The 26,895-nt window shown below is 43.4% G+C and overlaps 1 protein-coding gene across 1 annotated transcript in view; it reads left to right on the top strand.

Annotated features, from left to right (window-relative positions):
* The first annotated feature begins 4,698 nt into the window (after positions 1 to 4,698).
* The window catches only part of CLN8 (CLN8 transmembrane ER and ERGIC protein), a 38,141-nt gene continuing 15,944 nt past the window's right edge, over positions 4,699 to 26,895 (top strand). Inside the window, exon 1 of the mRNA XM_040347747.1 lies at positions 4,699 to 4,723. Coding sequence (XP_040203681.1) covers positions 4,699 to 4,723 — 25 coding nt within the window. The remainder of the gene's footprint in view (positions 4,724 to 26,895) is intronic.

Here is a 26,895-nt window from a genome sequence, read left to right on the forward strand (position 1 = left end):
CGCTGCTCCCAGGCACAGGGGATCAGCCCCCGGGGGCAGCCAGGCACTCAGCATTTTCAGGGTGATCACTGACAGACATCCAGCAAGCACTGTGAGTGGAGTGCCCCTTGTGGTCTCAGACAGCTGAGAGAACTACAAGTCCCAGCACACCCACACACAGCTCACCTGTCACTGCTGACGTCACATCCCTGTGGGACCGCCCCTCTAACCTGGCATAAGCAGGATCCGGGACTCCTTCGGCTGTCACTCTGTGGCTCCATCCCCGGTCCGCCTCCACCCGTCACAGCGGTTACGTGAACACCGGCCATTCCTGATTAGTGCATCTGCGACGCTGAACATGCAAAGCTCTATGCGCAGTATAGAGCGCCTCCCCGAATCTGCACTGACCCCCAGGGGCCGGAGACCGAAACTGCACCTCTATTATAATGCTACAGTCCATTTTGCGGCGTAATCAGCAGTCAAGTCCTCCTAACCTGGGGGGGATTTTACAATACCTGTCCCCCCCCCGCATTATTTCCTGGGGGGGATGCGTCCCCCCCGTCCCCCCCGGTTCCTACGCCCATGATGGAGATGCGTTTTATACCCTTATACATTTATGCGTTTTTTTCCAGTGCTCTTTACTACCATACCAAGTATAGGTGGAGGCGGGGACACAGCCCTAGTCACCTGCCCTCTATCTACCCATCAGTATTTATATGCCTCTATTGAGGATACTTTAAAAGTTTAGTTAGGACTGCAGAACGCAGAGAGCCTTGTCGATGGCTCTGCAGCTTAATCATGTACTTGCAAATGCGTGCAACAAATCCTCTGCTTTTAACATATACAGTTAGACAGTCGAATTTGGCTTGCTGTTTGGGTGGTAAGTGTGAGCCTGATTAAACACGTTTACAACTTTATTTATACTTATTGTTTGCTTAAAAACGCATCTCTTCTAAAGTCCCAAAATCTCCCCTCTTTTTTGTATCCAACAGGGATGGAGGCGTACGTTTTTCATATGCCTCATTTAAAGTCCCAATGCTAGTTTTCTTTATACCAAACAAAATTCAAAGGGACAAACACAAAAACTTTGCTCGGACGACAGCCCATCGTACGACAATCGTTTAATCAGTACAGTATGCGTCTGCTAAAAATCGATAGACCACGCAAGATTGTAAACACAAAAATAAATCAGAAGGACATAGGGGTCACACTTATTTGACATCATTTCAGATATGTAGCTACGCACACCGGAAGGTTTTTCCAGAATGGTACGACTAAAATCGTACTTTTCGTAGAGCACATTTTGCACTGTTGTATTCGATTAGTTTTATGCAACAAAATGCGAATGATACGTCGAACGATACGTCGTACGATAATCTGATCGTGTGTACGAGGCATAAGGCTGGCAATAACTATGGGGGAGATTTACTAGAACTGGAGCACTCAGAATCTGGTACAGCTGTGCATGGTAGCCATTCAGCTTCTAACTTCAACTTCTTCAATTAAGCTTTGACAGTAAAACCTTGAAGCTGATTGATTTCTGCACCAGATTTTGCACTCTCCAATTTTAGTAAATAAACCCCTGTGTGTTCCAATTAAAGCTGAACTTCAGGGGGAACAAAATGCTTCTGTGTAGAAGGGTTACCCCCCTACAGCAAGGGTTACATACTAATTTAGGTCTAAAGGACCTAAAAGCACCCGAAATCTGGTCCAAGTCTACTAGCTATAAATACAATTTTAACCCTTGCAGTGCCATCCCGGAGATGGGTTTAAAGTATCCTATTGCCAATGGCAGGAGAAGTTAGTTATTTTAATGTGGTACAAAAATAATACATTTTATCGTGAGTTAATAGGTCTTTCCAGAATTAAATTTTCATCTGTTAAAAATGACATACCACTGCAATGATTATTTTTTTGAATTGAAAATTATTGATTTCAAAATGACCATAAGTAAAAAATAAGTACCATGAGAAAAAGCACTCCTACAAAGGGTTAACAATGCTGTAAGTGAAACTATAAAAGGGAAATGAAAGGTGAAGTTAAGGAACACAAGAAAAAAGACAAATGTTAACGCCCAGATGATACAGCATTCTCCAATGTATTTGTTAGTTCCCTTGTTAAGATACTGTCCCTGCAAAGACTGTGACATGTCAATGGACCTGCAAAACAATGCTGCAAAATGCGTATTTTAAGGGTAAATTTACACTATATGCGGCGACAGACGTTTTACCGCATGGTAAAAGGTCAGTCAGGGCCGGCCTTAGGTGTTCAGGCACCCTGTGCGAGCTAATCCTGTGCCCCCCCCCCCATCTTCACCCCTCGCCCCCTGGTCACCTAAACATACACAAAGAGGAAAAAAACCAACATGCCTGGGCCCCCCATCCCTCATCATCCACAATGTCTAGGTACACCTTACCTGTGCCTGTAGCCCCCCTTGTTGCAGAAATACTACAGAAGATGGTCAGAGACTGCAAAACATACTACAGGAGAAGGTCAGAGACTGCAGACATGGTACAGGAGATGGTCAGAGATTGCAGACATTGTACAGGAGATGGTCAGAGACTGCAGACATGGTACAGGAGATGGTCAGTGATTGCAGACATTGTACAGGAGATGGTCAGAGATTGCAGACATTGTACAGGAGATGGTCAGAGATTGCAGACATTGTACAGGAGAGGGTCAGAGATTGCAGACATTGTACAGGAGAGGGTCAGAGATTGCAGATATAACATAAGAGAAGGTCAGACTGTGGTCATAACATAGGATATGGTCAGAGACTGCAGACATTGTACAAGTGTGTCCTAGTGACCAGTGTGGAAAAACATTGATCACTGCAAACAGGAGTTTACAAGCTATAACTTTAAGTGCCAAAAAAAAACAAAAAACATATTTTCTAACAATTTCTCAAGCACAGGAGGACAGTAAATGGTTAGCAGGTCTGTGAAACTCACAGCCTGACCAGCTAATTAACGAAGCCAAGGAAAGATGGAAAAATCTCCAAAGGCATCAAATTACAGATTAAACATTCTTATAATATGTCAAAAAAAGTTCGATTTTATTTCCATCATTTACACTTTCAAAATTACAGAAAACTAAAAAATGGCATCTGCAAAAGTTTGGGCACCCTGCAGAATTTATAGCATGCACTGCCCCCTTTGCAAAGCTGAGACCTGCCAGTGTCATGGATTGTTCTCGATCATCGTCTGGGAAGACCAGGTGATGTCAATCTCAAAGGTTTTAAATGCCCAGACTCATCTGACCTTGCCCCAACAATCAGCACCATGGGTTCTTCTAAGCAGTTGTCTAGAAAACTGAAAGTGAAAATAGTTGTCGCTCACAAAGCTGGAGAAGGCTATAAGAAGATAGCAAAGCGTTTTCAGATGTTAATATCCTCTGTTCGGAATGTAATTAAGAAATGGCAGTCATCGGGAACCGTGGAAGTTAAAGCAAGATCTGGAAGACCAAGAAAAATATCAGACAGAACAGCTCGCAGGATTGTGAGAAAAGCAATTCAAAACCCACGTTTGACTTCACGATCCCTCCAGAAAGATCTGGCAGACACTGGAGTTGTGGTACACTATTCCACTATAAAGAGATACTTGTACAAATATGGTCTTCATGGAAGAGTCATCAGAAGAAAACCTCTTCTACGTCCTCACCACAAAAATCAGCTTTGGACTTTGCAAATGAACATATAGACAAGCCTGATGCATTTTGGAAACAAGTTCTGTGGACCGATGAGGTTAAAATAGAACTTTTTGGCCGGAATGAGCAAAGGTACGTTTGGAGAAGAAAGGGCACAGAATTTAATGAAAATAACCTCTGTCCAACTGTTAAGCATGGGGGTGGATCAATCATGCTTTGGGGTTGTATTGCAGCCAGTGGCACAGGGAACATTTCACGAGTAAAAGGAAAAATGGATTCAATAAAATTTCAGCAAATTTTGGATTGTAACTTGATGCCATCTGTGAAAAAGCTGAAGTTAAAGAGAGAATGGCTTCTACAAATGGATAATGATCCTAAACACACCTCAAAATCCACGGGAGATTACATCAAGAGGCGTAAACTGGAGGTTTTGCCATGGCCTTCACAATCTCCTGACCTCAACATAATTAAAAATATATGGATAGACCTTAAAAGAGCAGTGTGTGACAGACAGCCCAGAAATCTCAAAGAACTGGAAGACTTTTGTAAGGAAGAATGGGCAAAGATACCTCAAACAAGAATTGAAACTCTTGGCTGGCTACAAAAAGCATTTACAAGCTGTGATACTTGCCAAAGGGAGTAGTACAAGATATTAACTCTGCAGGGTGCCCAAACTTTTGCAGACGCCATTTTGTTGTTTTCTGTAATTTTGAAAGTGTAAATGATGGAAATAAAATCTAACTTTTTTTGACATATTATAAGAATGTCTAATCTGTAATTTGATGTCTTTTGGAGATTTTTCCATCTTTCCTTGGCTTCGTTATGCACATTAATACACATTTATACCTGGGGTGCCCAAACTTTCGATCCCCACTGTAGCTATAAAAATAGCTTAAGTTTGAAGCATCTTGCAGAAGTCTTATTATCAGTCACCATGCTGTGTGTAGTGTAAATAAAAACACAGATAAGCAGTGTGAGAAGATGGAGGGGAAGTCATCCCTCCATAATTGTCTAATCTACACACAGGACAGGAGAACACTCTGATTATTAGACTTCTGCATTACCAGCGACAAGATGATCATACCTTCTTCATTCTCAGGTATGTCGGATCCTCTGAATCCTGCCCTGCTCTGGTCACTATCATCTTCTCCTGATCAAATGTGGCAGGCTGGGCAATCTGATTGGGTGGTGATAGGCAGAGCAACTTAGAAGTCACACCCTCCCACTCAGAAGAGCAGCGCTATTGGCTGTCTGACACACTGGTCTGTCCCTCTCCCTCCAGCATGTGAAAGCCGTGGGAGGGAGGGGGGGGGGAAGCTGCACACCACTCTGCAATGAATAACACCCGCACTGAGCGCCTTGCTGTCCAGGGCCCCTCAATCCTCTGCCGGGAGCCTGGGGAGCGACAATGAGAAGGAAGAGGTGACTCAAATTCTGCGAGCTGTGCTGGCCGCACGGCGCCCTCTGTTGCCCATGGTGCCCTGTGCGGGCGCACAGCTCGCACACCCCAAAGGCCGGCCCTGAGGTCAGTCACCGCAGGGACACGCAAGAAACAATTGTTTCCTATGTGTCCCATTCACACTGCAACACAGCCTAATGGCCCGTACACACGATCTGAAAATTGGATTAAAAATACCGCTTTCGAAACTATCGTACGATAATCAGATCGTTAGTACAGAGCTTTTGAGAGCCGATCACGACAGTTCATCCGATATTATTACCAGTTTGTACGATTTTTGTTTAATCAGTACAGTTGTGGTCCAAAAATACAATTGAAATACATTACAACACATGACATCACGTCTGATTTTTTTTTTCTTTTGTATGAGAATTTTCATCATTTTAGTAACCTCTCCATTTTCGATATACGACTAGAATGCAAAAAAAAAAAAAGAACGGACGATCTGCCATCCGATTTTCAGATCGTGTGTACAGGCCAAAAGGCTGCGCTGCAGCTTGGTGAGATAAAATGCAGACATGCTGCATTTTATTGTAGCGCACAATGCTAAATTCGCACAGCAATATACAACAATGTTTTGTACACTCAAAATGCGCTGAATAGCAACTGACAGCTGCCGGAGAGGTGAATCGCTGCTGCCGTTCTCCATTGTTGTGGGAATACAGCCTAAAAAAAATACAATTCATACTTTTCACACACCAGGGAGAAAGCCTCACATTACTGTGTGGAGTTACAGACAGAAGAACAGGAAGTGAGGATTTCTTAGAAGAAATAAGGACATTTAAAAGCAAAATCGAAGGATGAGGTAAGTGAAGGAGGACTGCACTAAGGTTAAGGAAGCCATTTAGAAAAAAAATATGTACCTTTACAACCCCTTTAACTTCAATACCAGGCACTTACACCCCTTCCTGCCCAAGCCAATTTTCAACTTTCTGCGCTATCGCTGTTTAAATGACAATTGCGTGGTCATGCTACACTATACCCAAACAGAATTTTTATCATTTTATTCCCACAAATAGAGCTTTCTTTTGGTGGTATTTGATCGCCTCTGGGGTTTTTAATTTTTGCTATACAAATAAAAAAAGACCAAAAATTTAGAAGAAAAAAACTTTTTTTTTCTGTTATAAAATGTTGTAAATAAGTACGTTTTCTCCTTCACTGATGGTCACCGATAAGGCGGCACTGACGGGCACTTATAAGGCAGCACTGATGAGGTGGTGCCAATGAGGTGGCACTGACGATGGGCACTGATATGCGGCACTGATGGGCACTGGTAGGCGGCACTGTTGGGTGGCACTGATATGCAGCATTGATAGGTGGCACTGGTGGGCACTGATTGGCTCTGATAGGCGACACTGATGGGCACTGAAAGGCTGCAATGGTGAGTACATATGGGTGGCATTGATAGGCGGCAATACATGGCACTGATGGGCACTGACATGCGGCACTGATATGCAGCACTGATGGGTATCCCTGGTGGCACTGGCAGGGATTTGGGGTGGGCACTGGCAGGGATTTTGAGTGGCACTGGTTGGCAGCTGCCTGGGCATTGATTTACAGCTGCCTTGGCATAGATTGGCATTCCCTGGTGGTCTAGGGGCAAACCTGTGGATGCCCATCCCTGGTGGTCCTGGGCGGCATGCTGGTGGTCCTGTGCAGTGATTCGAGGGGGGGCTGCGCTGGAAAACTATCAGCACATACCCCCCCCCTGTCAGGAGAGCAGCCAATCGGCTCTCCTCTACTCGCATCTGTCAGACACGAGTGAGGAAAAGCCGAGCAGTGGCTCTTCCTTTTTACATTGTGATCAGCCGTGACACGGCTGATCACGTGGTAAAGAGCCTCCGCCGGAGGCTCTTTACAGAGACTGGTGTAGCGGTGTGTCAGACTGACACACCGCACCACCGATTGCCGCGATGCCCGCCCCCAGGGCTGTTATTCTGCAGGACGTCAATACAGGGAGTGCAGAATTATTAGGCAAATGAGTATTTTGACCACATCATCCTCTTTATGCATGTTGTCTTACTCCAAGCTGTATAGGCTCGAAAAGCCTACTATCAATTAAGCATATTAGGTGATGTGCATCTCTGTAATGAGAAGGGGTGTGGACTAATGACATCAACACCCTATATCAGGTGTGCATAATTATTAGGCAACTTCCTTTCCTTTGGCAAAATGGGTCAAAAGAAGGACTTGACAGGCTCTGAAAAGTCATAAATAGTGAGATCTATTGCAGAGGGATGCAGCACTCTTAAAATTGCAAAGCTTCTGAAGCATGATCATCGAACAATCAAGCGTTTCATTCAAAATAGTCAACAGGGTCGCAAGAAGCGTGTGGAAAAACCAAGGCGCAAAATAACTGCCCATGAACTGAGAAAAGTCAAGCGTGCAGCTGCCAAGATGCCACTTGCCACCAGTTTGGCCATATTTCAGAGCTGCAACATCACTGGAGTGCCCAAAAGCACAAGGTGTGCAATACTCAGAGACATGGCCAAGGTAAGAAAGGCTGAAAGACGACCACCACTGAACAAGACACACAAGCTGAAACGTCAAGACTGGGCCAAGAAATATCTCAAAACTGATTTTTCGAAGGTTTTATGGACTGATGAAATGAGAGTGAGTCTTGATGGGCCAGATGGATGGGCCCGTGGCTGGATTGGTAAAGGGCAGAGAGCTCCAGTCCGACTCAGACGCCAGCAAGGTGGAGGTGGAGTACTGGTTTGGGCTGGTATCATCAAAGATGAGCTTGTGGGGCCTTTTCGGGTTGAGGATGGAGTCAAGCGCAACTCCCAGTCCTACTGCCAGTTTCTGGAAGACACCTTCTTCAAGCAGTGGTACAGGAAGAAGTCTGCATCCTTCAAGAAAAACATGATTTTCATGCAGGACAATGCTCCATCACACGCGTCCAAGTACTCCACAGCGTGGCTGGCAAGAAAGGGGATAAAAGAATAAAAAACAATGACATGGCCTCCTTGTTCACCTGATCTGAACCCCATTGAGAACCTATGGTCCATCATCAAATGTGAGATTTACAAGGAGGGAAAACAGTACACCTCTCTGAACAGTGTCTGGGAAGCTGTGGTTGCTGTTGCACGCAATGTTGATGGTGAACAGATCAAAACACTGACAGAATCCATGGATGGCAGGCTTTTGAGTGTCCTTGCAAAGAAAGGTGGCTATATTGGTCACTGATTTGTTTTTGTTTTGTTTTTGAATGTCAGAAATGTATATTTGTGAATGTTGAGATGTTATATTGGTTTCACTGGTAAAAATAAATAATTGAAATGGGTATATATTTGTTTTTTGTTAAGTTGCCTAATAATTATGCACAGTAATAGTCACCTGCACACACAGATATCCCCCTAAAATAGCTAACACTAAAAACAAACTAAAAACTACTTCCAAAAATATTCAGCTTTGATATTAATGAGTTTTTTGGGTTCATTGAGAACATGGTTGTTGTTCAATAATAAAATTAATCCTCAAAAATACAACTTGCCTAATAATTCTGCACTCCCTGTAGATAACGAAACCACTTCCCGGACGTCAATTTACTATTGACCTGGCGGGAAGTGGTTAAAGAGGTATAAAAAACAAAATTCAACATGTTGCAGTTCACCAATTCTTAAATTCGGTGGCTGCATTTGTTTTCTTTTTAAGTCTTAGGCCGGGTACACACGAACAAACATGTACGGTGAAAGCGGTCCGTCGGACCGTTTTCACCGTACATGTCTGCCAGAGGGCTTCTGTACGATGGTTGTACACACCATCGTACAGAAGTCCGCGCGTAAACAATACGCGGGGCGTGTCCGCGTCGTTGCCGCGGCGATGACGCGGAGACGTGGGCGGGCCTGCCATTTAAAGGCTTCCACGCATGCGTCAAAGTCATTCGACGCATGCGAGGGACGGCGGGCGCCTGGACATGTACGGTAGGTCTGTACTGACGACCGTACATGTCCGAGCGGGCAGGATTCCAGCGGACGGTTTTAAAACACGTCCAGGAATATTTGTCTGCTGGGAAAAGGCCCGGCGGGCAAATGTTTGCTGGAATTCGGCCCGCTCGCGCCCACACACGACCGAACATGTATGCTGAAACTGGCCCGCGGACCAGTTTCAGCATACATGTTTGGTCGTGTGTACGGGGCCTTACTTTCATTTATTTTCCCCTACTGATCTGGCCAGTAACACACTGCAGTGGGTTGTGTCAAACACCTTTCAATAACAACAATATAAATCTGCGGTAGTGTTTAATACATTGGCAGATTTAGACTTCATTAACAAATTAAAGACTCCAGCTAGTCCTTTTAACCACTTAAGGACAAAGCCTCTTTCTGAGATTTGGTGTTTCCAAGTTAAAAACTGTTTTTTTTTTGCTTGAAAATTACTTAGAAGCCCCAAACATATTATATATATTTTTTTCTAACCTTCTTGAGAATAAAATGGCAGTCGTTGCAATACTTTTTGTCACACAGTATTTGCGCAGAGGTCTTAAAAGTGCACTTTTTTTGGAAAAAGAACATTTTTTTTTATTAATCACAATTTTTTTATGTTGTGAAAGATAATGTTACACAGAGTAAATTGATACCCAACACGTCACGCTTCAAAGTTGCACCCGCTCGTGGAATGGTGACAAACTTATACCCTTAAAAATTCTACAGGTTGCATGTTTTGAGTTACAGAGGAGGTCCAAGGCTAGAATTATTGCTCTCACTCAACCGATCCTGGCGATACCTCACCTGTGTGGTTTGAACACCGTTTTTATATGCAGGCGCTGCTCACATATGTGTTCGCTTCTGCGTGCAAGCTCGTCGGGACGGGGCGCTTTTAAAAAAAAATCGTATTTATTTTACTTTGTTTTATTTATTCTCATTGGGTCACTTTTATTCCTATTACAAGAAATGTAAACATCACTTGTAATAGAAAAAAGCATGACAGGTCCTCTTAAATATGAGATCTGGGGTCAAAAAGACCTCATTTCTCATATTTGGACTAAAATACATTTAAAAAAATAATAATAATGTAATTCTAAAAGAAAAATATAAAAAATGTCCCTTTAAGAGCATTGGGCGGAAGTGACATTTTGACGTCGCTTCCATCCTGCAGTGATATGGAGATGGGTAGGGGACATCTTCCCCTCACTCTTCTCCATACACAGCAAGGGAGCAGACCCGACTGCCTCCGCCGCTACCGATGGCTCCGGTAAGCGGCGGAGGGCATCGGAGAGCAGCGGAAGGTATGTATGTAGCCTTATTTACATTATGTATGTAGCCTTATGTAGGTCTGTATGTAGCCTTATTTACAGTGCCTTGCAAAATTATTCACCCTCTTTGGCATTTTTTGTGTTTTGTTGCCTCACAACCTGGAATTAACATGGATTGTTTGAAGATTTGCATTATTTAATTTACAGAAAATGCCCACAACTTTGAAAAAAAATATTCTTATTGTGAAGCAAACAACAAATAGGACAAAATAACAGAAAAAGTCAATGTGCATAACTATTCACCCCCCTAAAGTCAATACTTTGTAGAGCCACCTTTTTCGGCTATCACAGCTTCAAGTCGCTTTGGATAAGTCTCTATGAGCTTGTCACATCTTACCACTGGTGTTTTTGCCCATTCCTCATTGCAAAGCTGCTCCAGCTCCTTCAAGTTGGATGGTTTGCGCTTGTGAACAGCGATCTTTAAGTCTGACCACATATTTTCTATTGGATTGATGTCTGGGCTTTGATTATGCCCTTCCAACACATTTACATGTTTCCCCTTAAACCACTCAATTATTGCTTTAGTAGCGGGTTTGGGGTCATTGTCCTGCTGGAAGATGAACCTCTGTCCTAGCCTCAAATCACACACAGAGTGGTACAGGTTTTGCTCAAGAATATCCCTGTATTTAGCAGCATCCATCTTTCCCTCAACTCTGACCAGTTTCCCAGTCCTGACTGCTGAAAAACATCCCCACAGCATGATGCTGCCACTACTATGTTTTACTGTGGGGATGGTGTTCTTTGGGTGATGTGTTGGGTTTGCACCAGACATAGCGTTTTCTTAGATGGCCAAAAAGTAAAATTTTAGTCTCATTAGACCAGAGCACCTTCCTCCATTCTTTTTGAGAGTCTCCCACATGCCTTTTTGCAAACTCAAAAAATACATTTTTTTGCTGAAAGTAATGGCTTTCTTCTGGCCACTCTGCCATAAAGCCCAACTCTATGGAACATATGGCTTATTGTCGTCCTACTTACAGATACTCCAGTCTCTGCTGTGGAACTCTGCAGCAACTCCAGACCTTAGGTCTCTGTGCTGTCTCTCTGATTAATGCCCTCCTTGCCCGGTCCGTGAGTTTTGGTGTGCGGCCGTCTCTTGGCAGGTTTACTGTTGTGCCGTGTTCTTTCCATTTGGTTATGATATATTTGATGGTGCTCCTAGGGATCATCAAAGATTTGGATATTTTTTTCTAACCCAACCCTGACTTGTACTTCTCAACAACATTGCCCCTTACTTGTTTGGAGAGTTCCTTGGTCTTCATGGCAGTGTTTGGTTTGTGGTGCCTCTTGCTTAGGTGTTGCAGCATCTGGGGCCTTTCAAAAAGGTGTGTATATGTAATGAAAGATCATGTGACACTTAGATTGCACAAAGGTGGACATCCTTTCAATAATGATGTGCTTCATAACAAAGGGGGTGAATACATACGCACATGCCAATTATCATTTTTTTATTTCTGAAAAATAGTTGTATGTATATACTTTTCTAATTTTACTTCACCAACTTAGACTATTGTGTTCTGATCCATCACATATAATTCAGTTAAAAAAAAATATTTAACTAAAGGCTGTAATGTAACAAAATAGGTATAAAGCCAAGGGGGGTGAGTACTTTTGCAAGGAACTGTGTGTGTATGTGTGTGTATATATATATATATATATATATATATATATATATATATATGTCCATATATATTTGGACACAGGCATAATTTGGGATTTTTTCAGGTATTTACCATAACATATCCAAGCTATAGTTATATAATGGATTTGTACTGAAAGTGCACACTCTCAGGTTTAGTTTGAGGGAATGTACATCTAAATCGGAAGAAGGGTTTAGGAATTACAGCTCTTAAGATTAGCCGCCCCCCTTTTTCAAGGGACCAAATTGGACAATAAATTCAAAGGCTGTTTCATGGACAGGTGTGGGCTACTCCTTTATAATTTCTTCATCAATTAAGCAGGTAAAATGTCTAGAGTTTATTTTAAGTGTGGTATTTGATTTGCATTAGGAATCTATTGATGTAAACCTACCTTATGAGTTCAAAGAAGCTTTCCATGCAAGTAAAACAGGCCATTTTAAGGCCTTAAAAACAAACAAATCCATCAGAGACATAGCAGCAACATTAGGAGTGGCCAAATCAACAGTTTGGTACATTCTGAGGAAAGAAGAGCGCACTGGTGAGTTTAGAAACATAAAAGGGCCTGGATGTCCAAGGAATACAACAGTGGTGGATGATTGCAGTATCCTCTCTATGGTAAAGAAAAACCCATTTACAACATCCAGACATGTGAAGGACACTCTTTAGGAGGTGGGCGTATCATTGTCAAAGTCTACACACTTCACACTACAGACTTCATTAGAGCAAATACAGAGGGTTCACCACAAGATGCAAACCATTCATAAGCCTGAAGAATAGAAAATCCAGATTAGACTTTGACAAAAAACATCTAAATAAGCCAGACCAGTTCAGGAAAAGCATTCTTTGGACGGATGAAACTAAGAATATTCTTTTACCAGAATGACGGGAAGAAAAAAGTGTGGAGAATGCTTTGAACAGCTCATGATCCAAAGCACACGTCATCTGTAAAACATGGTGGAGGAAGTGTGATGGCATGGGCATGCATGGCTTCCAGTGGCACTGGGTCATTGGTATTTATTGATGATGTGACAGAAGACAGAAGCAGCTGGATGAATGCTGCAATGTTTAGAGATATACTGTCAGTCCAGATTCAGCCAAATGCAGCAAAGTTGATTGGAAGGTGCTTCACAGCACAGAAGGACAATGATCCAAAACACAATGCAAAAGCAACCCAGGAGCTTTTGAAGGAAAAGCAGTGGAATATTCTGCAATGGCCGGGTCAATCACCTGATCTCAACCTAATTGTGCATGCATTTCACTTGCTGAAGGCAAAACTAAAGGCAGAAAGACCACAAAGTACAACTGAAGACAGCTGCAATTAGAGCCTGGCAAACCATCAGAAAGAAGGAAACCCAGTTTTTGGTAATGTCGATGGGTTCCAGATTTCAGGCAGTCATTGCCAGTAAAGGATTCTCAACAAAATATAAAAAAATAACATTTTCTTTATGATTGAATTAATTTGTCCAATAACATTTGAGCCCCTGAAAATGGGGGTACTGTACTCCTTGAATTGAAGCTGAACGTTTGCACTTAAATGGGTTGTAAAGGTTTGTTTTTTATTTTCTAAATAAGTTCCTTTAAGCTAGTGCATTGTTGGTTCACTTATCTTTTCCTTCGATTTCCATTCTAAATGTTTTTCTTTGTCTGAATTTCTCCTCAGTTAGCTTGCCACCATCATCCGAGCGGTGGTTAGTCAGCCAGAACAGCTTACTGAGGAGGAACAGGAAGTGAGAAATTCAGACAAAGAAAAAAAAAAACATTTAGAAGGGAAATCGAAAGAAAAGGTAAGTGAACCAACAATGAACTAGCTTAAAGGAACCTATTTAGAAAATTAAAAACGAACCTTTAGTTCAAATTAATTTGCATTGTTTCCTTTTAATTTTATTCTGGTGGCATGCAGAAATAAAAGTATGAAATTGAAAATTGTGCATGTCTCCAAATATATATGGACCTAACTGTATGTATATATATATATCTATATATATATAGATATATATATTCAATATTAATTGATACACAAAAACTATTCATTACATTACTGTATCTTGAAAGCATTTGCATTTTACAGCTTTTTTCACAAGTAATGGAGTTTCTAATATATTCAATTGAACTATCATCTACATGTTTTCGTCAGTCAGTTCCAACCTAAAGGGTGCACAATGCAACAGTCAAAAGTCCCAATTAAATGCATATTTACGTGTAGCACTACCCCTGAAGGAGCTGCTGGATATTTTCGGGCGGCATGTTACCTCTATTTCCTTGCCGTCCAGGGTGATGGATGAGAGTAAAGAAAGTTCAATATCCACACTTTACACTTCCTTTTTAAAGATTTATTTGCTGAACTTGGTAAAAGAATAAAAGAAGTGGTTGAAGGGGTGGAAGGGTAACAGGTAAATAGGTTCAGGTGTATTAATTCAATCGGGAAACACTCCTGCTTCCAGCTTTACAGTTCTTGTCACCACTCTAGTCAGTCAGGATAGGTTTCTCTCACTAGCCTAGCAGCCGGAATGGCGCACGGAATATGGTACAGTCTCTGCCACAGACCTTCCCACAAATGGAGACACTTTTCGGTCCAAAATCCTTGTAGTACAGGATTCAGCACCCGGATCTCTCCAGATTGACTTCTTTCAAAACTTTGGACTGACAGGCGATCACCATCAGGCCTTTCAGTAAACGGTGCATCCTTCGATGAAGTTCAAGGCCTCTCTCGAGACACAAGCCCCGTGCTTGGTTCTCTCCAAGATAGGTCCTTCATCAAGTGGCTTCCTCCCTCCAGGACGGACAGCACAGGATCACTCTTAAAAATGCAGACCCAATCTGCTTACTGGGCCTACTTAACAGAACACAACCCCGGACCAAAGTGATCCGAAGCCAAGATTACAGGAACACGCACCCCCGTCCAGGAGGGCCACACATGGGGTGGTGGGACGACAGACCCAGAATCGACGACCCTTGTCCAATGATGTCTGTCCATTAAGTACTCCTCCCCAGCAGGACGATCAACCAACACTGATTGGCTGCCGAGGAAAAATACCCAAATCACCTTGACCTAGCTGCTGCCACCCTTGGCCTGGATAACAACACCCCAGGGGAACAATAATGGTCACTCATAGCACAGCCATGGCTGGAACAGAGGCCGAATTTGCTAAAAAACACACATGTCTGAGTCAACTAACTCTCAAACTTCCCTCTAAATTTAAAGCAGTGCCAGCCCAACAGGAGCAGGCCGCTACATACATAATGGGGCTGATTATCAAAGGATTTACAGAGACCTTTCCAGAAGCAGAAGGTTAATTGGACCCCATAGTTGGAAAACGATGTGGATTGGCATGCCATTAAACCTGAAGATTTCCATCATAAAGACAGGCACCAGAACTGTTACCAAGGGCAGCAATGGAGGGGTAAGAAATGTGCCAACTTTTAAATGCAGGCTACCATTAACCAAATAACCATACAGCCCTTACAAATAGGGAGATTGCTAATAAAGTCAATAGAAAGGTGACACCAAGGTGTTCTCTTGTAATGGTTAATGGAGGAAGAGGACCAACTGATAAGTGGGTAGGACGCTTAAACAGTCTTCTACATTCCTTCAGAGGCACTGCCACCAGTAAATGGTAGGGCAAATTAGTTTTGGCTTAGCTGGAGCTTTAGAATCGTGAGAACTTAAGCAGCATGAGAGTGCATCAGCTCTGAAATTGGTAGTCCTGGGCTTAAATGTGATCACAAAGCAATTCAAAAGAAGAACAAGGACCAATGGACTTGTGTGGGATTTAGGTGACAAGCGTTTTTTAGGTACACACCCCTTTAAAAGTCTCACCCACCATCACTGTCCTTGAATGCTCCCCATGTGGAGAATGTCAATTTCCCATATGGAGTGGAGTATCGCTGCCATTGAACATGCTATATGTGGGGATTCACAGTATGGAAATCAGCTTGTTAGAAGATTGACCCTGCTGACAGAGCAAAGATCAGCTGAACACAGTAAAATTCCAAAAACAGGGGTGCTATGAGGGGGTTTTACGTTTTGGGGCATATTTTCTCCAACTGACAAGTAGTAGTAGTGGGCACAATATTACTGACCACTGCACCCTTTAGTAAATCACTAAATACACCACTGCCCCAGACATTGGCCCGGATTCACAGACAGCGGCGCACATTTATGCCGCCGTAGCGTATCTCCTGTACGCTACGCCGACGCAGCGCAGAGAGGCAAGCATGGAGTTCACAAAGCCAATGCTGCCTAAACTGCGCTGGGTTTCGAAGGCGTAAGTCGGCGTAGGTGGAAGTGGGTGTGAGCCATGCAAACCCATGCAAATGAGGCGTGTCCCCATGCAAATGATGGTTTGAGAGCCAGACAAGTAGGTTGAACGAACTGCGCATGCGTCGTTTCGTGGACACATCCCCGTGCGCATGCTCATAACCACGTCGGAACAACTACCTAAGATACGCCGGATCACTGCCTATGCCATGAGCGTAATCTACGCCCATCCAGACACACGTAAGTCCAACGTAAACTACGTAAAAACCGCCGGCTTCTGTTCCCTGATGTGCGCCCACCCTACGCCGGCGTAAGCAAGTTACGTCAGCGGGATTAAGCCTGTTTTTAGGAGTATCTTAGTTTGTGGGTACGACGCACAGATACGACGGCGCATATTTACACTTACACGGCGTATCTGGAGATACGTCGGCGCAAGTGCTTTGTGAATCCGGGCCAATATATATAAAACCCTAGAGAATAAAATGTTGATCATTGCAATATTTTATGTCACACTGTATTTGCGCAGGGGTCTTTGATGCAATTTTTTTTTGAAGAAATACACTTAAAAAAAAAAAACAGTAAAGTTAGCCCAATTTTTTTGGTATAATGTGAAAGATGGTGTTACGCTGAGTAAATTGATACATTACATGTCATGCTTAAAATACTACGGTACTTAAAGGGGTTGTAAACCGATTGCGGCTTTGTTTGGGTCTCTGGCCAGCTGGTGGACGTGCCTGCTGGTTGCTCGGGCCTCTCGGTGGGACAGGAGAACCCAGGTGGAGTGGTGGAAGGTGGCAGGAGAGGGGGGACACCCCCCGCTGCTGGTAATAACAGCCGAGCAGCTGATTAACTGTATCAGTTGTTATCACCATAAAGCCAACCATCGGCTCTAAAAAAACGGTACCGGGTGGTACAACCCCTTGAAACCGAAAGTCACATATTTTCGTTACGTCTGCGTGAAGGGGTTAATGTTATTAAAAATTACCTTTTGTTTTCAAACTGCAGCACTGCCATATTTCAATGCAAAATGGCAGCTTGAAGACTCTGTACACAGTTGGGGCTAGATTCAAGTAGCCCGCCGTAAGTTTGTGCGGGCGTAGCGTATGTTATTTACGCTACACCGCCGCAACTTACACGGGCAAGTGCAGTATTCACAAAGCACTTGCTCCGTAAGTTGCGGCGGCGTAGCGTAAATGGGGCCTGGGTAAGCGAGCCTAATTCATATGAGTATGAGGGGGCGTGTTTTATGTAAATGGGTGGTGACCCGACGTGATTCACGTTTTTCCCGAACGGCGCATGCGCCGTCCATGGAATTTCCCAGTGTGCATTGCTCCAAAGTACGCCGCAAGGACGTCATTGGTTTCAACGTGAACGTAAATTACGTCCAGCCCTATTCGCGAACGACTTACGCAAACGACTTAAAAAATTCAAAATTCAACGCGGGAACGACGTCCATACTTAACATTGCGTACGCCTCATAATAGCAGGAGCAACCTTACGCCGAAAAAGCCTAACGTAAACGACGTAAAAAAAATTGTGCCGGGCGTACGTAAATTTGTGAATCGGCGTATATAGGTCATTTGCATATTCTACGACGGAAGCGCCACCTAGCGGCCAGCGTAAATATGCACCCTAAGATACAACGACGTAAGAGACTTACGCCAGTCGGATCTTAGGCTAATGTCGGCGTATCTTGCTTTCTGAATACAGAAAGAAGATACGCCGGTGCAGCTTTGAATTTACGCGGCGTATCTATAGATACGCCGGCGTAAATCAATGATGAATCTAGCCCTTGGGTGTACAGAAGAACTCCTGCAGAAATGTAATTTCCTGCTTGTGTATAGAACTCTGCACTAAAGTCAGGCTTTAGGCATCCTCTTCAACATAAATGTCATTTTTGGTGAGATATTTCCTGAGGGTCCTTTCACATGACTCATGAGTGGTTTGCATTCCAATGAGCAGGGAAATCACTCACAGATCCCCTGTTGATATCAGAGCGGGGTGGATGACAGGTCCGTGTTCACTCAGTTTATGCATAGCATACATGGACAGATCCTGCTCTGCTCTATGGGTGGCAGACTCTGCTGTAAGTTTACACCCAGCTGCCTCCAATCCGATCTGCCCAAATGGAAGAGGATGTAGTCCTCCATTTTGTTTAGTAGGTCTGATCAGACCAAGGGGTAGGTGGGTGTAAACGGACACAGGTTTATCCATAGGCATGCATGGACCATTCAATCAGAGCTGTCTGAAAAACTGACAGGCGGACCTGATAGGATTGCTTGTATACAAGGACCCCAGTCACCCCAATGGTTAATCACTTCTAAGGGAATGCTGGCACTGCAGCTTTTCTCATCAGAATATAGAAAGTGCACCAACTGATTACAATGAATTATTCACTCCTATTCAAAATCCGTATCTAAAGACACAAAGTGGAACAAACCACCAACAGAGCAGAAACAGGTAGGAATCTGCAACACAGTTTGTTAAAATACTTGCAATGTAAATTAATCAAAAGCGGAGTTATTCTTTATCCATATTGCTTCCTCTTCTGGTGGAATGTTCTTAGCCTATAGTGTTAGGTTATTTTCTATATTGGTCAAATGTTCTTTTCGTCTTCTGATCAAATGTTCTTACTTGTGAATTTCACGCGACTGCTAGAACATTTACATAGCATTTTTTTTTAATAACATTTGTCTGTATATATTTAAAATAATAGATTTTTATTAAAACAGCGTACCAAATAATAGCCTAATATGCCTTTATAAGAATGCAAATTAGTCATAGAATTATTGCCAAGTTTATTGGTGCTCACTGAAGTTATTAAAGTTTAACTAGGTGCCTAGGTGTCAATAACCTCTGGGCAAAAGAGCTAACTGACAGACATTCTCTGACTGAGCTTGCAGAGCCACATTTTTACTCAATAAATTAGAACAGTTTTTTTTAACACTTTACTTGCTATACAATTTGATTTGGCGATGAAGGTTTATAATTTTTTTATGCAAAATCAAGGTTATACATATGGTATTGCGAACATAAATTTGACCGTATAAAACTTTCTTGCTAAAGTGTATCTATGGCCAAAATTTATAATCATTTATTAATTTCCAATTATTTCTAGCCTACTCCTATGAATCCGAATGATCTTGAAGTTTGTAAATTTAGTTTGTGAAGATCCCCACACAGTTGCTTATTTGAATTCTGTGAGACGTATAAACTATACCCTGTGAGTAGACACTGCTGTGTCACACATTTCACAGAGCCTGCCTTCTAAACTATAGAGGGGCTGAGAGGTAAGGTACCTTGCAGACAGTAAGGTACCACGGGACATGTAGTCCTTAGAAATTGAACGTAAACAGAAGCAGATAAGCTGCAAAGCATGCAGGGAATCCAGGAAGTTGTGGAAGGTAATGGCCAGCAGACGGGCAGCTCCCAAAACATTAAAGTATATTTTTCAAGTACATCCTGAGGAAGCAGGGGATCCCGCAAAAAACGCATTGACCATGACATTGACTGGCTTCTATGCTTTGTACACAATAATTGTCTGATACAGTGACCACTACAATCACAATTTTGTAAATATTTTTTACGTGACCACATTGGTGGTATTTAACACGTTGGAATAAAGTTTTGATTATTTTTAATTGTGTGGTTTACCATTTTGAGGCACAGAGTCTCATTGTATCATTGTATGGTTTGGTTGTAATATATTTTCAAGTACGCCAATAGTGGATTCTCAAATATAGCTATGGTTTGTGTTGTTATTACAATGATGATGTTACAAAATCAAAGTCTATTCTGTGTTTTCTATTAGGTAACAATATGGGTTGGCTCAATCACAGTAGTGGTTGTGGGGTGGTGAAACCCTGAGGTTAAGTCCCACTTTTACCATCCCCAAACCGCTACCCTCTTTAGGCCTCGTACACACGATCAGTCCAAACCGATGAAAACGGACTGAAGTTCAGTTTCATCGGTCCAAACCGACCGTGTGTACGCCCCATCGGTCTGTAGTCCTTCAGTCCAGAAACAGAGAACTTGCTTTAAAATGGGACCGATGGACGCCTAACCGATTAGGTCAAAACCGATGGTTAGTACACAAAAGCATCGGGTCCAAACCCGGGCATGCTCAGAATCAAGTCGACTCATGCTTGGAAGCATTGAACTTCATTTTTTTCAGCACGTCTTTGTGTTTTACATCACCGCACTCGATCGGTTTTTGAACTGATGGTGTGTATGCACATCAGTCCGTTTTCATCGGTTTAGACTGATCGTGTGTACGAGGCCTTAGCCGCGGAGGCAGCAGCTAATGGTGTACACATGCCATGGCCGCAGCAGGAATTATATCCCCTGTCGCTTTCAGTGGGTGTGTGCCTGACAAACACAACCCATTCAAGTTGCAGTGCACTAGTGGGGTTAAATCAGGCAGTTAAGAGGCGATACTAGCTCATGTGAACGAGCCCCAAGAGTCTGTGACGATGCACTTTGGGCTTGTGATGATGGGATTGATTTATGAGGTTTCCAAGATCATTTAGAATTCATTCACGTGTGCATTTGTCCTGCAGTTGAGTTTCAAGCACATTTTGCTTTCCTGTAAACTTGTATGGGAATACAAAACCCATAGATACAGACAGCAAGGTTGGGCCCTGCTCCCTCGTCAAAGGATTATACTGCAGTGTAGCCAATGGCCAAAGCCTGTGAGATCAGGTAGAAGAGGAGAGAGCAGCTGGAGATGGGCACAGCACTGGATCAAGATCAGGCTCAAGTATAAGAGGGATGAGAGGGTGATACACATAACAAAACATTTGTTTTACCTTAATGCAGGGAATGCATTAAAGTAAAAAATGTTTAGGCTTTACAGCCACTTTAATAAAAGTTAAAGCGGAGTTCCACCCAAAAGTGGATCTTCCGCTTTAAGCACTCCTCGCCCCTTACATGCCACATTTGGGGGGGAGTGGTGGCTTCGGTAGGAGTGGGACTTCCTGTCCCACTTCCTACTTTGACCTACAGGCCGCCTAGGCGACTCCTCCTGTCGCCTTAGGCGGCCCCTCCCGCTAGGTGTTCTCCTGGGACACGTGACAGGTCCCAGGAGATCGCCTGTCTACTCCTAGCGCGCAGCGCGACTCACACATGCGCAGTGCGTGCCCGGCCGTGAAGCCGAAAGCTGTCATGGCCGGGTGCCCACAGTGTGAACAGAGGCGCCGGCGGAGAGGGGGGGGAGAGGAGCGACGCTCCGGGCAGCCGCATCACTGGACCGTGGAGCAGGAAAGTGTCTGTTTATTAAAAGGAGACCTCCTTGAGAAACCTCTAATTTCTGTGTCTATCAAGAAATGTGTTTAAAAGTTAAAAAAAAAAGTGTTAGGAATGTATGCAACACCCATTTTATTTCACACACGACTTAATAGATCACATCCAGGAATGCAGAAGAAATTATGCCTTGTTTTAACTATTTGTTGGTGAATGCAATCTTGGGAGTTTGTCTCAAGCAGTAAATAGGACAAAATCTACTGTATGTATTAATAGACGTATACAGTGCCTTGAAAATATATTCATACCCCTTGAAATTTTCCACATTTTGTTATGTCACAACCAAAAATGTAAATGTATTTATGTGATAGACCAACACAAAGTGGCGCAATATTATCAAGTGACTTCAAGTCGCACCTACTCTAAAGTAGTCCCTGTACTACTTTGGTCCGACTTTGAGGTGCATAGACCTCAAGTTTACACAGGCATTCCCTGAAATTATGTCAAAATTGCAGGAAAATCACATTGAAATCGCAGTAAAATTGCGGCAAAATCGTGCGACTTTGAAGTTGCGAGAGTGTGAAAGGGGCCTAACTCTGATACCCCTAACTAAAATCTAGTGGAACTAATTGCATTCAGAAGTCACCTAATTAGTAAATAGAGTCCACCTGTGTGTAATTTAATCTTAATATAAATACAGCTGTTCTGTGAAGCCCTCAGAGGTTTGTTAGAGAACCTTAGTGAACAAACAGCATCATGAAGGCCAGGAAACACACCAGACAGGCCGGGGATAAAGTTGTGGAGAAGTTTAAAGAAGGGTTAGGTTATAAAAAAACATCCCAAGCTTTAAACATCTCACGGAGCACTGTTCAATCCATCATCCAAAAATGGAAAGAGTATGGCACAACTGCAAACCTACTAAGACATGGCCATCCACCTAAACTGACAGGCTGGACAAGGAGAGCAATAATCGGAGAAGCAGCCAAGAGGCACATGGTAACTCTGGAGGAGCTGCAGAGATCCACATCTCAGATGGGAGAATCTGTCCACAGGACAACTATTAGTCATGCACTCCACAAATCTGGCCTTTATGGAAGAGTGGTAAGAAGAAAGACATTGTTGAAAGAAAGCCATAAGAAGTCCCATTTGCAGTTTACAAGAAGCCATGTGGGGGACACAGCAAACGTGTGGAAGAAGGTGCTCTGGTCAGATGAGACCAAAATTGAACTTTTTGGCCTAAAAGCAAAAACGCTATGTGTGGTAAAAAACTAACACTACACATCACCCTGATCACACCATCCCCACTGTGAAACATGGCGGTGGCAGCATTATGTTGTGGGGATGCTTTTCTTTAGCAGGGACAGGGAAGCTGGTCAGAGTTGATGGGAAAATGGATGGAGCTAAATACAGGGCAAACTTAGAAGTAAACATGTTATCAAACTTGTGTTGCATACACACGGTCACACAAATGTTGTCTGAAATTCCAACCGTCAAAAACGCGGTGACGTACAACAACACAACAAGCCGACAAAAATGAAGTTCAATGATTCCGAGCATGCGTCAAATTGATTCAGAGCATGCATGTTTTTTTGTGCGTCAGAATTGCATACACAGATGATCGGAATTTCCGACAAGAACTTTTCAAATCGGAAAATTTGAGCACCAGCTCTCAAACTTTTGCTGTCGGAAATTCTGACAGAAAAAGTTTGATGGGGCCTACACACGGTCGGAATTTCCAACCGAAAGCTCACACCAAACTTTTCTTGACGGAAATTCAGACCGTGTGTCTACGCGGCATTAGAGTCTGCAAAAGACTTGAGACTGGGGAGGAGGTTCACCTTCCAGCAGGACAACGACCCTAAACATACAGCCAGTGCTACCTTGGAGTGGTTTAGATCAAAGCATATTCATGTGTTAGAATGGCCCAGTAAAAGTCCAGACCGAAATCCAATTGAGAATCTGTGGCAAGACTTGAAAATTACTGTTCACAGACACTCTCCATCCAATCTGACAGATTGGATGGAGAATGTGCAAAAATGTCACTCTCTAGATGTGCAAAGCTGGAAGAGACATTCCCAAAAAGACTTGCAGCTGTAATTGCAGCAAAAGGGGTTCTACAAAGTATTGACTCAGGGGGGCTGAATACAAATATACGCCACACGTTTCACATATTGATTTGTAAAAACTTTGAAAACCATTTATCATTTTCCTTCCACTTCACAATTATGTGCCACTTTGTGTTGGTCTATCACATAAAATCCCAATAAAATACATTTACGTTTTTGGTTGTAACATGACAAAATGTGGAAAATTTCAAGGGGTATGAAAACTTTTTCAAGGCACTGTAGAAGATATAATTTGCTGGAAAAGGTGATAAGGACAACGGGCCCCAGATCTGTTGCCACTTATGATACCAGCTGATCATGTCGGATAAAAACTAGTCCCTATCTTAACTTTCATTCTGATAAGCCAGCACTAATCTCATATGCGAACAGTAATCATGTACATACATTTTCAAGCTTGGCTTCTACAGATAGCTTGTTATGGCAACTGGATCATGCATAGACAATTAATATTTTGGCCAGTGTTTAAATACTTTATCAAAACCTGGGTCACATAAAGCATAAAGAAGATGTATTCTATATACAAAGCTACCTCTGATTGGCTGAGTCAGAGGTTGTCACATCCTGAGGGAGCCCACCTCTCTGACTCAACCAATCAGAGGAAGCTTTGTATTCATTGATAAAATACATTGCTTTCTCTGAATGGCTGAGTGCCGTTGTGTTAGGCCTCCTGTACACTGCTGCTAGTAAACGACTTGACTGGTGTATAGCTGATGTCCCGACTACAACCCAGTACCCGTGCCCCCACTTAACCTAAGTAACGACAAACTACTTCTTGGTTAAGAGGCCAGCCGGCCACTTTATTATTAAAAATAACAAACAATAAAACTTTTTAAATATATAAATATATATATATATATAAAACAACAACCATATATATATATACACCATAACAACCCACAACTTTACAACTGCTGTCTTATTTTAGGTGAGCGAAGGAAATATGACAACTACCCCATCGGCTGCACTAACACCACCCTGGCCCCTAGCCGTGGTCCCACAAGCTCAGGGACGAGCTATTGCTTCGTGCCACTGCAGCCCGATGTTATCCTGTAGCCCACTATTTACGACTAGGGAGGGTACCCATACCTAGATAGGTCCAACCCATCCCATGTCATAAACCGACTTCCTCCACTCTACCACCAAGACCCATGCCAAACATCTCCCTAAAATTCCTCAACCTAGCCACCACCAATAGGGCGGGCGGGCGGGAAAAACCTCCCTGCTGGTTCCCACTTTCCTGCTCTGCTACCCGGGAATGAGATGGGCCCACCCCCCAACCCGGGATACTATACTCTGCCCCCTCCCTATTCTCAAATCACACCCCATCACCAGATTTTTAACCCCTCCTCAGACTACCCATTGGTGCTCTCCCCCCAGCTCCCCCAGTCATGCCGGCCCTCCACCTAGGTTCCCTTCTATTCCGGGCCTGTCCTTTCAGGGGCAGTTGGATGCTTTTTTTAGCTGCCCCTGAACTCACCCAATGTTAGTTTATGTGTACATGTACACATGGTCTTTTAATGTTGTTTTTAGGCAGCTGTGTTTAGAGGCTGCAGGAAAACTGATATAGCCAGATTCAGAAAGACGGCTTAACTTTTAGGCGGCGTAGCGTATCGCATATACGCTACACCGCCGTAAGTCAGAGAGGCAAGTGCTGTATTCACAAAGCACTTGCCTCCTAAGTTACGGCGGTGTAGCGTAAATGGGCTAGCGTAAGCGCGCCTAATTCAAATGAGGAACAGGGGGGCGTGTTTTATGTTAATGACTCGTGACCCAACGTGATTAACGTTTTTAACGAACGGCGCATGCGCCGTCCGTGGACATATTCCAGTGTGCATTGCTCCAAAGTACACCGCAAGGGCGTATTGGTTTCGACGTGAACGTAAATTACGTCCAGCCCCATTCACAGGCGACTTACGCAAACGACGTAAAAATTTCAAAATTCGATGCGGGAACGACGTCCATACTTAACATTGGCTAGGCCAGCTTTTTGTTCGACTAACTTTATGCCGGAAAACGCCTTACGCAAACAGCGTATCTTTACTGCGACGGGCAAGCGTACGTTTGGTGTGTATGGGGCTTTAGTGTCGTGGTAGGTTGCTATAAATAGATAAGCAGAGTGCAGCATGATTCATAGGAGAGGACTTGTAGCTAGATTCAGAGAGATTGCCTTAACTTTAAGGCGGCGTAGCTTAGCGTATTTAAGTCAGAGAGGCAAGTACTGTATTCTCAAAGTACTTGCCTCCTAACTTACGTTGGCGTAGCGTAAATGCGGCGGGCGCAAGTGCGCTTAATTCAAATTCGGCTGAGGGGGGCGTGATTTATGGTAATATGCTTTGACCCGACGTGATTGACGTTTTTTTGCAACTGCGCATGCGCCCGTCGCCTACATTTCCCAGTGTGCATTGAGGCTAAGTCCGCCGCATGGGCCTATTGATTTCGACGTGGACGTAAACGACGTAAATCCCTATTCACGGACGACTTACGCAAACGACGTAAAATTTTCGAATTTCGAAGCAGGAACGGCGGCCATACTTTAACATTACTATTCCAACTATTTGATGGAATAACTTTAGGCCTGATAATGCGTTACGGAAACAGCATATCTGTACTGCGTTGGCCGGGCGTACGTTCGTGAATAGGCGTAACTAGTGATTTACTTATTCTACGCCGACTGCAATGGAAGCGCCACCTAGCCGCCAGCCAAAATATTGTACCCTAGATATGTTTAAGTGTATCTCAGTTTGAGAATACACTTAAACCTAGGTCGACGCAGATTCAGAATCTACCTGAATCTAGCTATAAAAGTCTTTGCCTATATGGAGTGGGGGTGTATGCCTTTCCTCCAATTGGCTGTCTCCCAGTGTAATCCAATCTACACTGACTGCAGAATGAGGAAGTAAAAATCTCTTAACACGATGTAAGTATTCTAAAGAATGTGGAAAGATGAAGACAGCAGATAGAGATGTAAAACATATGTGGGAAGATTTGTTTCATCCCTGCGTATCATCTGAGGCTATTCACTTCACTGGGTATATGTGAGGGTTTACATCCACTTTCACTGTAAAAGGTGGCCCTAGAGTTACTCTTTCAACCTACATGGTGATACCTTAGGGAGAGCCCAGCTGTGGCAGGGTGCGGGGGTGCCCGAGTTGGGTGCTTTCTGTACCGCTACCCGGGTGACTCGCTGGACCGGCCGCCGGAGCAGGAGAAAAAAAAAACACTGTCTCTCGCTCTCTTGTACAGCAGGGGAGGGATAGAGAGCGAGAGACAGTGGGGCATAGGACAGGAAATGC

Source organism: Rana temporaria, chromosome 4 (assembly GCF_905171775.1).
Source record: "Rana temporaria chromosome 4, aRanTem1.1, whole genome shotgun sequence".
In the NCBI taxonomy this organism is placed as follows: domain Eukaryota; kingdom Metazoa; phylum Chordata; class Amphibia; order Anura; family Ranidae; genus Rana; species Rana temporaria.